The 14,175-nt window shown below is 45.9% G+C and overlaps 1 protein-coding gene across 5 annotated transcripts in view; it reads right to left on the bottom strand.

Moving 5' to 3' along the window:
- PPP1R7 (protein phosphatase 1 regulatory subunit 7) overlaps positions 1–14,175 on the bottom strand; it is a 36,495-nt gene that overhangs the window by 1,235 nt on the left and 21,085 nt on the right. For 3 of the 5 annotated variants that reach the window (XM_055291232.2, XM_055291235.2, XM_055291233.2), the window contains one exon: positions 13,039–13,125. In XM_055291232.2, the coding sequence (XP_055147207.1) occupies positions 13,039–13,125 (87 nt within the window). Of the gene's footprint in view, positions 1–1,514; positions 3,044–13,038; positions 13,126–14,175 lie in introns of those variants that run through there. The other 2 variants (XM_063645359.1, XM_063645360.1) reach the window with 1 other exon arrangement.

Here is a 14,175-nt window from a genome sequence, read left to right as displayed (position 1 = left end):
AAGAGGCAGCTGGACTTGACTGTGAAACGACAATGGGCAGAGCCAGGGGCACTTGTTATAGGGTGACAGACTTCGACTCCTTTTACAGAGAAGTTAGGACGGGAAGTGTCCATGTGAAACGGAATGCAAGCGGGGCGTTCTACTCTGGGGCCCACACTGCCCTGCCCACAGCTGTGGTCCGACTGGGGGGTCCCTGCATGGACTTCTGGACCCCTGCGCTGCACAGCTCCCCTTCTGTCTGGGGCCCTGTCTTGCACACTCTAGCTGCCAGAGATGTTGATCTCTGCCTCTTCCACTCAGAAGTACTGTGTTCTGCTTGGGAAACATCCCTGGTAAGGAGTGGGGCGATCACGGGGCTCGCGCTGGAACTCCCTCCTCAGAGCCTGCAGGTGCGTGCTGCCTGCTGTCCACTGCCTGAATAGAGTTGTTTCGTATTTTTCTATCTGTCTGTGGCAGGAGGGCTAGTTTGGCACCAGGTCCACTGTCATAGCCAGGCTGTCTTTAGTAACTTACTGTGTGTCAGGGGCCTCCCAGAGAGGAACATAACGTGCATCTCACAGGTTCGCCTGTTTGAGGAACCCTATTTTCTTTTTTTTTGAGATGGAGTCTCGCTCTGTCGCCCAGGCTGGAGTGCAATGGGGCAATCTCTGCTCACTGCAACTTCCGCCTCCCGGGTTCAAGCGATTCTCCCACCTCAGACTCCCAGGTAGCTGGGATTTCAGGCACTCACCATCATGCTCGGCTAATTTTTGTATTTTTGTAGAGACGAGGTTTCACCATGTGGGCCAGCCTGGTCTTGAACTCCTGACCTCAAGTGATCCACCCGTCTCAGCCTCCCAAAGTGCTGGGATTACAGGCGTGAGCCTCTGTGCCTGGCCTGAGGGACCCTATTTTCACAGAACCTTTTGTGGGACTAGTGTGTACCAGCTTTGGGAAACCAAGATTTCCAAATCCTAGAGCTTAGCCCTTGAAGAGGGACTGAAACCTGCTGGGAAGAGCTGCACCACCAGGGCTGGTGCCCCGCTGCCATCCCGACTAGTGCCTCCATGTGGAAGGGATGTGAGCATACATTCTTAAATGCTGTTCTGTTGCTACACTCACACTACCCCGCTGGTTGTGTGGCCAGTGCAGAGCCGGCAACATCAGAATTACAGGGGAAGCCATCCACCTGCCAGGCCTGTGATTGGCCAGTCACTGGTCAGTTAACAGAAAGAGCCCCGAAAACGATGCACACACACGCCTTAAACCAAGCTTGTCCGACCCACGGCCTGCGGGCTGTAAATGGCCTAGGATGGCTTTGAATGAGGCCCAACGCAAATTTGTAAGCTTAAAAACATTTTGAGATTTTTCTGCGATTTTTTTCGCTTTTTTTTTTTTTTTTTTTTTTAGCTCATCAGCGATCGTTAGTGTATTTTATGTGTAGCCCAAGACAATTCTTCTTTTTTCCAATGTGGCCCAGGGAAGCCCAGAGACTGAACACCACTGCCTTAACCACTTCCACCACAAAACACACAAAAAGGACATTCATTTAATAAAAGTAGCAATATTACACTGTTTGAAAGAAATAAGATTTTCTTGTAACATAGTCTATTTAAAAAATGACTCAAAACACCACTGGCAGTTGATTCAGGCTTTCAGCTCTGGCATGGGAGGTCTTCAAGCTGTGTCACCACCTCCTTTATCGATATGTGATGTATTTGTGTTTGTCACACACCAGATGCTTCTTGTCTCACACATCACAGCATTTTCCAATGTCATTATTAGTCTAGATTGGCGGACCATCTTTATAAACTGCAGATTTTGTAATTTTCCATAGCACTGCCCATCTCAGAGCAATTTCCTCCAGGACTTAGTAAACCTAACACAGGGAATTTTACTCACCACCAGTGGTGCGTTGTAAATAATGTGTTTGATACTGGTAACTTTCAGAGATTCTTATCTTTGCATTTTTCCAAAATGGAACTAAAAACATTCACTTGTATGAGACTCTGTCTCATACATTCCATAGATCCCAGGATGGGGCAAAGATGTTACACTCATCATGGAAAAAAGATGACCTTATGTTTCTCTTGTAAAGTTCTGTACACCGGGGCTGTCAGGGAGCCTGGCTGGAGAGCGCGGGCACATTCCTTTCCCCCAGAGGGACCATTTCAATCTCTTCTAATCTTGAGCACCTCCCATGTCCTTCTCACACTTTTTTTTAAAAACTAAAATTGGCTTTTTGAAGAACTGTCTTGTAAAGTACCCCTCATTGTCATTTAGCTTGTTCCTCTAGCTCTTATACTTCCCATAAACTTGAAGTTAGGTATGAATGCTTGGTTAGATCAGACTAAACATTTTTGGTAGGTATACTGCATAGATGACTCACACTGGGGACACAGCACCTCAGGTGGTCCCACAATTAGGGATGCTAAGTTTTATCATGCAGATCAGCTGGTGACCCCAGATGACTCTGGGGACATGCTTTCCCTTTGCAATTAGCGAGTTCTCTGTGGCATGATCCTCGGGCCTGTGTGCAAACATCCCTTCTTCAACATCCTTCCCAGTTATCTCAGCAGTTGATCCCTTGCCCGAACCAACGGCTGGGATTCTGCTAGGGAACTTCTTCTCGGTTGATGTTTTCCTGGTAGACTCTTTTGGTTTTTGGAACCCAAACTTGCATTTTGTATTTATGGGGTTTTCTATGTGTGTATTTTGCATATACATACATAGGACACCTGTATTTCCCTTTACAATTTTTTTGGCTGATATTATAGAAAATTTACATTAATTACCCCAAACTCAGTAATGTTTTAAGCAAAAGATGGGTAGAATTCTTAAGATACATTTCATAAACAACTGGTAGAATGTACAAATCACTTATTTACTCCTTTAACAAAGGAGATGTGTGACACAGGCACGGCCGCATCGAGAGCTGTCTGTGGGGATGGTGAGCTACTCGGGAGGCTGAGGCAAGAGAATCCCTTGAACCCGGGAGGTGGAGGTTACAGTGAGCCGAGATTGCGCCACTACATTCCAGCCTGGTGACAGAGCGAGACTCCAGCTCAAAAAAAAAAAAAAAAAAAGAAATACATGCTTATTACAGAAAATTCAGAAGAACTATAGAGTATAAAGGAAAAAAGAAACCAACTACCCACAAGGGCTTCTCATTTTGGCATATTTCCTTCCAGTGTCTTTTCTTTATTTTATTTTTTTGAGATGGAGTCTTGCTCTGTCGCCCAGGCTGGAGTGCAGTGGCGCAATCTTGGCTCACTGCAACCTCCGCCTCCCAGGTTCACGCCATTCTCCTGCCTCAGCCTCCCAAGCGGCTGAGACTACAGGTGCCCGCCACCACGCCTGGCTAATATTTTTGCATTTTTAGTAGAGATTGTGTTCGCCAGGATGATCTTGATGTCCTGACCGCACCCGGCCGAGATCTACAGGCGCCCGCCACCAAGTCCGGCTAGTATTTTTGTATTTTTAGTAGAGATCATGTTAGCCAGGATGGTCTCAATCTCCTGACCCCTCTTAAACTCAGTGCATGTAGACACCAGAGAAAAGACTGGAAGGAGGCCAGGCGCGGTGGCTCACGCCTGTAATCCCAGCACTTTGGGAGGCAGAGGAGGCCGGATCACGAGGCCAGGAGATCGAGACCATCCTGGCTAACATGGTGAAACCCTGTCTCTACTAAAAATACAAAAAGCTAGCCGGGCATGGTGGCGGATGCCTGTAGTCCCAGCTACTTGGGAGGCTGAGGCAGGAGAATGGCGTGAACCCGGGATGCGGAGATTGCAGTGAGTGGAGATTGCGCCACTGCACTCCAGCCTGGGGGACAGAGCCAGACTCCACCTAAAAAAAGAAAAAATTAGCTGGGCGTGGTGGCAGGCGCCTGTAGTCCTAGCTACTCAGGAGGTGAGGCAGGAGAATGGTGTGAACCCAGGAGGCAGAGCTTGCAATGAGCCGAGATCACGCCACTGCACTCCAGCCTGGGAGACAGAGCGAGACGCCGTCTCAAAAAAAAAAAAAAAAAAAAAGAAAGCTGAAGACCAGTGACAAAGTAAAGTATCTGCAACACAGATGACATACTAAGGTTTAGTATCATTCATCGATAGAATCTCCATAAGTTAATAATAAAAGGGCAAATGCACTGGATTAAAGCTAGCAGAAAGTATCAAGAGCGAACAAAAGGAGAAAGTGGTTGAAAACAGGCGCCAGGGTTAGACTTATCTGTAATTAAAGGAATGCAACTGAAACCTAATGAAATGGCCATCACTAGACTGAAGGGGAGGAGAAAGTGGGCCCAAGCCAGGCACACATGCTGGGAGGGAGGCACATAGCCTCTCCCTGAGCAGCCCCTACCTGTGCCCCCCACTCCTTGCAGCTCACATCCAGACAGCCCTGGGCCAGGGGTGCCAAGCTGGCACAGGCTGCTTGTGCTGGGCACTGGCTACAGGAAAGCATTCCATCAAGAGGGCTGAGGAAGCACAGCTGTGGCATGGGGCAGGCCTGCAACGTAATCCAAATGGCATCACTTGGCTTAAATGAGCGGGCAGCATCTGCCAACAAAGCATCTGGGAGGGTCCTGGGGAGTCCTCTGTGCCAGCACGGCAGTGGGCAGATGGGTTCCATGCCGGCATCAGACACCGTGAGGGTGGAAACTTTCCTGCCAAATGTTTCTCCTCCCCTGGCTACTGCCTTTGGTCACTGTGATGCCACCTTTCCCCTGGATTACTGGGAAGAGGGTGGGGGCCTGAGCAGGGCAGTGCTAGCCCACCCTCCAGGCTCTGGATGTCAGCTTGAAACAAGTCCCGTATGGCAGGGGTGAGATGCATCATGTTGGTGAACTATCTATTGCTATCCTCCACCTATTTATCTATTGAATTGTTTTCTTTCACTTTAAAGAGCTTTTTGTATGTCATAGAAAATAACCTTAACCTTAACCTTTCAGGTGACCAACGGACTCTTTCATCATGCAAAATATATACGCTTTATAAAATTAGATGTATCTGGCCGGGCGCGGTGGCTCACGCTTGTAATCCCAGCACTTTGGGAGGCCGAGGCGGGCGGATCACGAGGTCAGGAGATCGAGACCATGGTGAAACCCTGTCTCTACTAAAAAATACAAAAAATTAGCCGGGCGCGGTGGCGGGCGCCTGTAGTCCCAGCTACTCGGAGGCTGAGGCAGGAGAATGGCGTGAACCCGGGAGGCGGAGCTTGCAGTGAGCCGAGATTGCGCCACTGCACTCCAGCCCGGGCGACAGAGCGAGACTCTGTCTCAAAAAAAAAAAAAAAAAAAAAAAAAAAAAAAAAAAAAAAAAAAAAATAAAATAAAATTAGATGTATCTATTCTTTCTTTTTTCACTTCTGATTTTTTAATCTTGGTTAGGAAGCTCTCTACGATACTTTTTCTTTTTCTTTTTTTTTTTTTTTAAGATGGAGTCTAGCTCTGTCACCAGGCTGGAGTGCAGTGGCACGATCTCAGCTCATTGCAACCTCTGCCTCCCAGGTTCAAGTGATTCCCCTGCCTCAGCCTCCCAACTAGCGGTGACTACAGGCGCGTGCCACCACACCCTGCTAAATTTTTGTATTTTAGTAGAGACAGGGTTTCACCATGTTGGCTAGGATGGTCTTGATCTCCTGACCTTGTGATCCACCTGCCTCGGCCTCCCAAAGTACTGGGATTATAGGCATGAGCCACTGCGCCCAGCCTTTTTTTCTTTTTTTGAGACAGCATCTCCCTCTGTCGCCCAGGCTGGAGTGCAGTGGCACGATCTTGGCTCACTGCAACCTCCGCCTCCTGGGTTCAAGCAATTCTCCTGTCTCAGCCTCTCCAGTAGCTGAGACTACAGGTGCATGCCGCCACGCCTGGCTCATTTTTGTATTTTTAGTACAGATGGGGTTTCACCATATTGGTCAGACTAGTCTCAAACTCCTGACCTTAGGTGATCCGCCCATCTCAGCCTCCCAAAGTGCTGGGATTACAGGTGTGAGCCACCGTGCCTGGCTGCATGTGGTATTTTTAAGGCTCTAAATGCCCTACAGAAAACTTGTATGAAACACAGCCATCTCGGTAGTCACGAGGTATGCCTGCTGCCATCACAGGCTGGTTGCAACTGCATTCTACAAGAGTCTTTGCCAACCTGACAGATAACACTGTATCTCAGTGTTTTAGTATATTTTAAAAAGTAATGAGTTATGGCCAGTTATGGTGGCTCACGCCTGTAATCCCAACACTTTGGGAAGCCGAGGCAGGCAGATCACTTGAGGCCAGGAGTTCAAGACCAGCCTGGCCAACATGGCGAAACCCCATCTCTACTAAAAATACAAAAATTAGCCAGGCATGGTGGTGGCAGGCACCTGTAATCCAAAATACTTGGGAGGCTGAGGCAGAATTGCTTGAACCTGGGAGGTGGAGGTTGCAGTGAGCTGAGATCATGCCTTTGCACTCCAGCCTGGACGACAAGAGCAAAGCTCCGTCTCAAAAAAAAAAAAAAAAAAGAAAAAGAAAAAAAATGAGATAGGAAATGCTTTATGTATTTACAAGCAACTGTTACTTCTTGCTCTGTGAACACCCCTAGTTTTCAAGTGATACCTGGGTGTGAGCTGTTTTTAATGTAAGGATGTTAGCCCTGCATCTGACACATGTGGATAACATATTTTCCAATGTTATCTGTAGCTGGCCTCCACCCAGTTGGCCAGCTTTTTCTACGTTCCTTCTGCTCATTCAAATATGTTTCAGGCACTGGCTGGGCATGGTGGCTCACACCTGTAATCCCAGCACTTTGGGAGGCCCAGGAAGGAGGATTGCTTGAGCTCAGGAGTGTGAGACCAGCCTGGACACCACAGTGAGACCTTGTCTCTACAAAAGATTTTAAAATGGTCCAGACGTGGTGGCTCACTCCTGTAATCCCAGCACTTTGGGAGGCCGAGGTGGGCGGATTACTTGAGGTCAGGAGTTTGAGACCATCCTGGCCAACATGGTGAAACCCCATCTCTGCTAAAAACACAAAAATTAGCCGGGCGTGGTGGCATTCACCTGTAATCCCAGCTACTCAGAGGCTGAGGCAGGAGAATCGTTTGAACCTGGGAAGCGGAGGTTGCAGTGAGATTGTACCATTGCATTCCAGCCTGGGTGACAAGAGCAAAACTCTGTCTCAAAAAAACAAAAAATGAATCGAAACAAAAAACCCACAAATGTAGCCAGGTCATTGGTGCACACCTGCAGTCCCAGCTACTCGGGAGGCTGAGGTGGGAGGATCACTTGAACTCAGGAGGTCAAGGCTTCAGTGAGCCACGATCGTGCTACTGCACTCCAGCCTGGGTGACAGAACGAGACTCTGTCTCAAAAAAAAAAAAAAAGTGTATCAGGCACTATTCCAGATGCTGGTGAGATAAGAGTGAACAAAACAATATCCATACAGCGGAAAATTATTTGGCCTTAAAAAGAAAGGCAATTCTGACACATGCTACAGAATGGGTGAATCTTCAGGTCAATATGCTGAGTGAAGTAAGCCAGTCACAAAAATAAATACTGCATGATTCCAGTGATATGAGGTCTGTAGTTAAATTTATAGAGACAGAAAGTAGAAGGGTCATTGTCAAGGTCTGGGAAGGGGAAAATAGGGAGTTATTGTTTAATGGGTACAGAGTTTCAGTTTTATAAGTTGAAAAGAGTCCTAGAGATGGATGGTGGTGATGGCTGTGCACCATTATGAATGTGCTGAATACCACTTACTGTACACTTAAACATGGTTAAGATGGTAAGTTTTATTTTATGCAAGTTTTACCACAATAAAGAAATTGGGAGGGAAAACAAAGTAAACCAAACACTAATTTCCCTGCCCTTATGAGGTTTATATTATACAGTGGGGGAGACAGACACAGAAGTAAAATAAATAAGTAGGACTTCTGTTTCAAGCCATGATAGAACAGCTGGTGCTGGGCTCCTGCCTTTGTCACAAGCTACTAGAAAATAGGATAGAATAGGCCGGGCGTGGTGGCTCACACCTGTAATCCCAGCACTTGGGGAGGCCGAGGCAGGCGGATCATGAGGTCAGGAGATGGAGACCGTCCTGGCTAACATGGTGAAACCCCGTCTCTACTAAAATACACAAAAAATTAGCAGGGCGTGGTGGCGGGCGCCTGTAGTCCCAGCTACTCAGGAGACTGAGGCAGGAGAATGGCGTGAACCCGGGAGGTGGAGCTTGCAGTGAGCCGAGATCACGCCACTGCACTCCAGCCTGGGGGACAGAGAGAGACTCTATCTCAAAAAAAAAAAAAAAGGGATAGAATACATGAAATAATTGTTTTTATACATTGGACAACAGGTAACACAGACAGTGATTCTTGAGACAGGAAACAAATGAGGTGGGCGGTGTGATCATCTGAGCCTTCTGCCTGGAGGAACTTTCCGGACCACAAGGAGGCGGAACCCAAGCAGAGCCTGGTGGCCACACAGAGTTGAGATGGTGATTGTAGTTTGGGGAGGCAAAGGGAGCTGGAATGTATAGATAGGAGTGAGCTATGTAGGGAAAAAGCCTCCAGAAATCCACATGGTATCCTCTTGAATCCTGGACTGAAGATGAAGCTGTGCTAGGCAGAGTGAAAAGCTAAAGGCTGGTCAAAGAACTACTAGGCAGCCCCGAGCTGCAGAATGCCCAGAGCTCACCCACAGTAGGTCCATGTTTGTGTTCCCACCAACCACCGTGGAGAGAACTTAAATACACAGGATATTCACCAGAGATCCCAGGAGGGCCACAGCTTCAAAACAGTGCTAGATCAATCTTACGGGGTAGACTATTTAGATGTACTCTAATAAAGCTTAAAAACAAGCCTCAAAAGGATCAAGCTGTAACTTAATTGCCTGTCAGATAAAGTCCAGTATGTTTTGAAGGAAAACGACATAAATTCCAGACATTCAACAATTGAACACCATAAAGCCCAGGATCTAATAAAAAATTACAAGACGTGAAGAAGGAAGGACTTAAAGGAAAACACGAATCTAATGAAGAGAGAAAAATAATCTACCAAAAAAAAAAAAGCCAAATGTTCTTTTAGAGTTGAGAAAAATACAATATCTGAAATAAAAAATTCATGACATGGGCTTAACAGCAGATAGGATACTACAGATGAAAAGATCATGATCTTGAAGATTTAACAACAGAAATTATACAAACAAGCACAGCAAGATGAAAGCCCGAGGGGTGGAACAGGGTGGAGGAAATGGCCTCAGGGGCCTTGCTAGTACCAGAGGAACATGCATAACTGGGTTTTCAGAGAGAAACCGGGGTGGGGGAGCAGTGGCAGAAACAGTTTTAGAGAAAATAATTTCCAGAAGCTTTCCACACTGGATGAAAACCATAAATTCACAGATCCAGTGGACCCTAACACATCAAAGAAAATAAACTACACCATGGCACATTATATTCAAGTTGCAGAAAACAAAACAAAATAAGAAACAACGATTAAAAGAACATTTAAATAGCAGCCAGAGGAAAAAGGACAAAAATGACTGCTGGCTTCTTATTAGAAATAATGCAAACCAGGGCCGTGTGTGGTGGCTCATACCTGTACTCCCAGCCCTTTGGGAGGCTGAGGCAGGAGGACTGTGTGAGCCCAGGAGTTCGAGACCAGCCTGGGCAACATGGCAAGATCCCATCCTATTTTTTTTTTTTTTTTGAGACAGAGTCTTGCTCTGTTGCCCAGGTTGGACTACAGTGGCACGATCTTGGCTCACTGCAACCTCTGCCTCCTGGATTCAAGCAATTCTCCTGTCTCAGCCTCCCCAGTAGCTGGGACTACAGGCACGTGCCACCACGCCCGGCTAATTTTTGAATTTTTAGTTGAGACAGGGTTTCGCCACGTTGGTCAGATTGGTCTCAAACTCCTGACCTAAGGTGATCCACCTTGGGATTACACGCGTGAGCTGCCGCGTCTGGCCCCGTCTCTATTTATTTTTAAAAAATATTTTTAAAATAATAAAAATTTTATAAAGGAGAAATAATGCAAACCAGAGGATGAACGAACAAAGTATTTAATGTGCTTAAAAAGGAAAAAAAAAACCCTGTCAAGCTAGAATTGTGTATCCATAATATTAAATTCCAAAAACGCAGGCAAATTAAATAGATTTTTCAAACAAATCAAAGTGAAGGATCGGTTTACTGCAGAATGCACAACGACAAAAAAACAGAATTCTTCAGGTGGAAGGGAAATACCAAGTGGAAACTCAGATCCACACAAAAGAATAAACAATGCCAGAAATGGTAAAATAAGTGAGTTTTCTTGTTTTTAAATTTCTTTTTTTTGAGACGGAGTTTTGCTTTTTTGCCCAGGCTGGAGTGCAGTGGTGCAATCTTGGTCCACTGCAATCTCCACTTCCCGGGTTCAAGTGATTGTCATGCCTTAGCCTCCTGAGTAGCTTGGACTACAGCATGTGCCACCATGCCCAGCTAAGTTTTGCATTTTTAGTAGAGACAGGGTTTCACCACATTGGCCAGGCTGGTCTCAAACTCCTGATCTCGGGTGATCCACCTGCCTTGGCCTCCCAAAGTGCTAGGATTACAGGCATGAGCCACTGCGCCTGGCCATTTTTAAATTTCTTTAAAAGATAAGGTATCATGGGGATCATAAGATATTTAAATGTAAAATATATAGATTGTGATAAATTAAAAATGCATTTTTAAATTCTAATCACTAAAACAATCCTCCCTCCAAACAATCCAACAACAAGAAAACACTAGTACAGAGGTATAGCAAATAAGCCAATAATAGAGTTAAAATAGACTGCAAAAAAAAAAAATCTCACTCCAAAAAGTAGGTAGGAAAGAGTAAACAAAGAATAGATGAGACAAATAAAAAAGAAATACTAAGATGATAGACTTAAACTCAACCATTACACAAAATGTAATTAAATGTAATTATATTAAATGTACGCAGTCTAAACACACCACTTAAAAGGCAGAGACTGTCAGACTGGAGAAGAAAGCACAAAAAACACATTTTAATTGTAAAGGTACAGGTTAAGAGTAAATGGATGGAGAAAGATTCCATGAGAGCGCTAATCATAAGACAGATGAAGTGGCTATGTTAATTACAGACAAGATACCCTTCCAGGACAAGGATAAAGAGGATAGCAAGAAAGAACAACATTTCATATGATAAATGGATCAATTCATCAAGAATTCCTCAATTCTAAATATGTATGCACCTGATAACAGAGTTTCAAAATACAAGAAACAAAAACTGATGGAACTGAAAGGAGAAATGGATCCACTGACAATTATAGTTGGAAGGTTTCAACATTCGCCTCTCAGTAATTGGAACAAATAGGCAGAAAAATCAACAAACATAGTATGTAGGTTATCAGAAACTTAAGACTGGTTCTCTATTTCTGCCTTAGAGACTAATGATGTGCATCTCAAATGTGATATGAGCGTGGAACTGAGTTTCAGAATTCCTGGTTTGCAGCTTTCCTTCCTGGAATGCAATTCTTTACCTGTAAAATGGGGTAATATGACCTTATCCACATGGTTGCTGTGAAAATTGGATCAGAATGGAAAGAGGTATGGACACTATAAAGTGCTGTGCAAATTCTGGCTATTTTTTACTATCTTTGGTGGCCTAAGGAACAGGATTCTTCTGTGTTACAGGGTCAGGCACTATCTGGCCCCTAGTGATTGATCACCAGCCTGCCTGCCTCCCTGCTAGCTGTGGTGCCCAGGTTGGCCCCTGCCTGTGGTCTCAGCACTCTGTGCCCCATGCTCTGTTCCTAGGCAGGGCATGCAGAAGGAATCATAAGCTTCACGAACATTGCTTCAGTATCAGCTCGTTTCCCAAACCTGCTCCCTAATTTTTTGCCAGGTGCCCTTTCCCTATTACCTGGTCCTCTGTCTCTGGACTCCTTATTCCTGTTGTTTGGTTTCTTTGTGTGGTTCCCTGGCTTCTTTGCCAACTCCTATGCACTAATCCAACCAGCCTACCACCAGCCACACCTTCTTTCAAGGGTGGGCTGCACATAGACCCATCTGGACTCATTGAGGCCCCCCCTGGCCTGGTACATATTTATCACCTGCCAAATTCTGGCTCTGATCTTCTCAGACATGCTCTGGTATCATATCATGACACTACTCAAGACCCAGTGCCACTAATAAGGGGCAAGGAACATTTGCAGCAGGCCACCAGTGTTCTAGGGAAACTTGGATGACCTTTTAAAATGGGGAAAGGAGAACGCACAGGACATAAGCAGGGTCAGCAGCACAGCTAGAGGACAGGCAAGGAAGAATGATGCCTTACACTCAGTATGAGTCCTGGATTAGACTGAATGTATCTGAGGACACTACTACATTCACAGCATCACAGGGTGACACCTGTGCTGCAATCTCTGCAGGGGCCACGTGCTATGGGAAAGGCAATAAGCTTTGGGAGAATTCTCTAAGGGAATCCTAACACTGAAGACTTCAACTCGGGGATCATTTCCCAACCCCTTTAGAGGAATTGCAAAAACTTCTTATATTCTGTTTCTCTTCCTGCTGACTCCACAACACTAGTCCTGAAACTATACCTGTGACAAGACAAATACAAGGCAAATTCCAAGATGACTAACTGCAGAAACCCATCCAACATTTCCTTCTGTTGTGCTGGAATATATCTGTAGGGAATGCGTCTGCCTCTCTGCTGAGGTTTGGAAACCATTTGGTCAAATGACAATTTTAAGTTCTACCCATACCTAGATCAGGGCTTCTCCAACCTCTGTGCATACTGCAATCACCTGGAGTCTTGTAAAGCAAAGATTTTGACTCAGTTTGCATCTGGGCTATGGTGGGGCCCAAGATTGTGCATTTCTAACAAGCTATGTCAATGCTGCTGATGTGTAGCTCATGCTGAGGAGCACAGACAACACCCAATACAAGTCTACAAGAGCGCCCACCCCAAATCTCATGACGTGCAGAGTCACTCAGCATGAAGGCTTACAGGAGATTCTTGTATTCATTCATATGACATTTTAATCAGTGAGACCAGTTTAGTCAAAGTGTCATCAACCCCAGCGTGTATTAAACTTACCCAGAACTCTTGCAGCTCTGTTAGATGGCTGATATTTTCAATCTTTTTGATTCTATTTGATGCAATGTCCAACATCGTGAGTTTGTTCTAAAAGAAGGAAATAAAATGTTTCCTGGATTACCTCTGATCAACAGTGATTTGCATGACCACGCAGGCAGTGTCAAGTGCTGACCTTAGGGCTGCAGGTGCACTGCCCTCTCTGCCCTCACAGGATAAGGGCATGCTATGGAGGGTGACAAGACCTGCTTGCCTCCTGCAGCCCTCCCTGGGACAGTGTTTCCATCAGAGCCTGCCCAGCTACCTCCTTGAGCTCTCCTGATCGCTGGGATTTGAGACTGTCAGACTCCAAGCCCAGTGCTCCCAGATCCCTGTCCATTGAGGCCCCTAGTGAGACTGATGGTCCCAGGAAGAACTGAGTAACCCCCTGATGCTCTGAAGAAAGGCTGACAATTGTAGTAACATTTACTTAGTGCTCATCACGAGGAAATGTACGACCAAGTAATCTTCAAAACAAAGTTCCTCTCTTCATTCAGGGATGAGGAACTTGGGGCTCGGTGGGGTTAAGAATCTGCCCAGGCGCATAGTAGCAGTGGGAGAGGCAGGACTCTCAGACCGCAGGCCTATACTCTTGTCTGGGAAGAGGGTGCCAGGAGCATGAGTGCAGAGAAAGGACCCATGCTGAGGACTGGGTGCTGGGCACTGGGTGCTGGGCCTGCTGAGCACCTGCTGCAGGGTGTGTGTCCCCACCAGGAGACAAGAGTGTGTTTTTAGGATCTTCTACTCTGAAAATGCACATCAGTTACTCACTTTCCAAAACACGTTAGCTAAGCCTGGGTAATAATTTTGCTTCTCATCAAAAGGAAAACATTTACAAGCTGTCTGAGAACGTCTGACAAAGTTCACTCCCTTCTCTGCCCTCACGCTCTGCTCCCTCCTGAGTCCCTTCCTTGGTTTTCTACTGCATTTTTGGTATTCCAATTCCAAAGCCTTCCAAGTTTTAAGGGAAAGTTAAAACATTTCTCAAAAGCAAACACTCCTCCCCCCATCTCCCCTGAAATGTACCCAGCCAGTAGCTTTCCTAAGTCGAAAGTGCTATGGCTGTGGCCTGGGAGCTCCTCTGGCTGTACCACCCTTGCT

This window comes from Symphalangus syndactylus, chromosome 8, assembly GCF_028878055.3.
Source record: "Symphalangus syndactylus isolate Jambi chromosome 8, NHGRI_mSymSyn1-v2.1_pri, whole genome shotgun sequence".
Lineage (NCBI taxonomy): Eukaryota > Metazoa > Chordata > Mammalia > Primates > Hylobatidae > Symphalangus > Symphalangus syndactylus.
The sequence above is the reverse complement of the archived record's forward strand: the minus strand, read 5'-3'. Positions and strand labels throughout refer to the sequence as shown.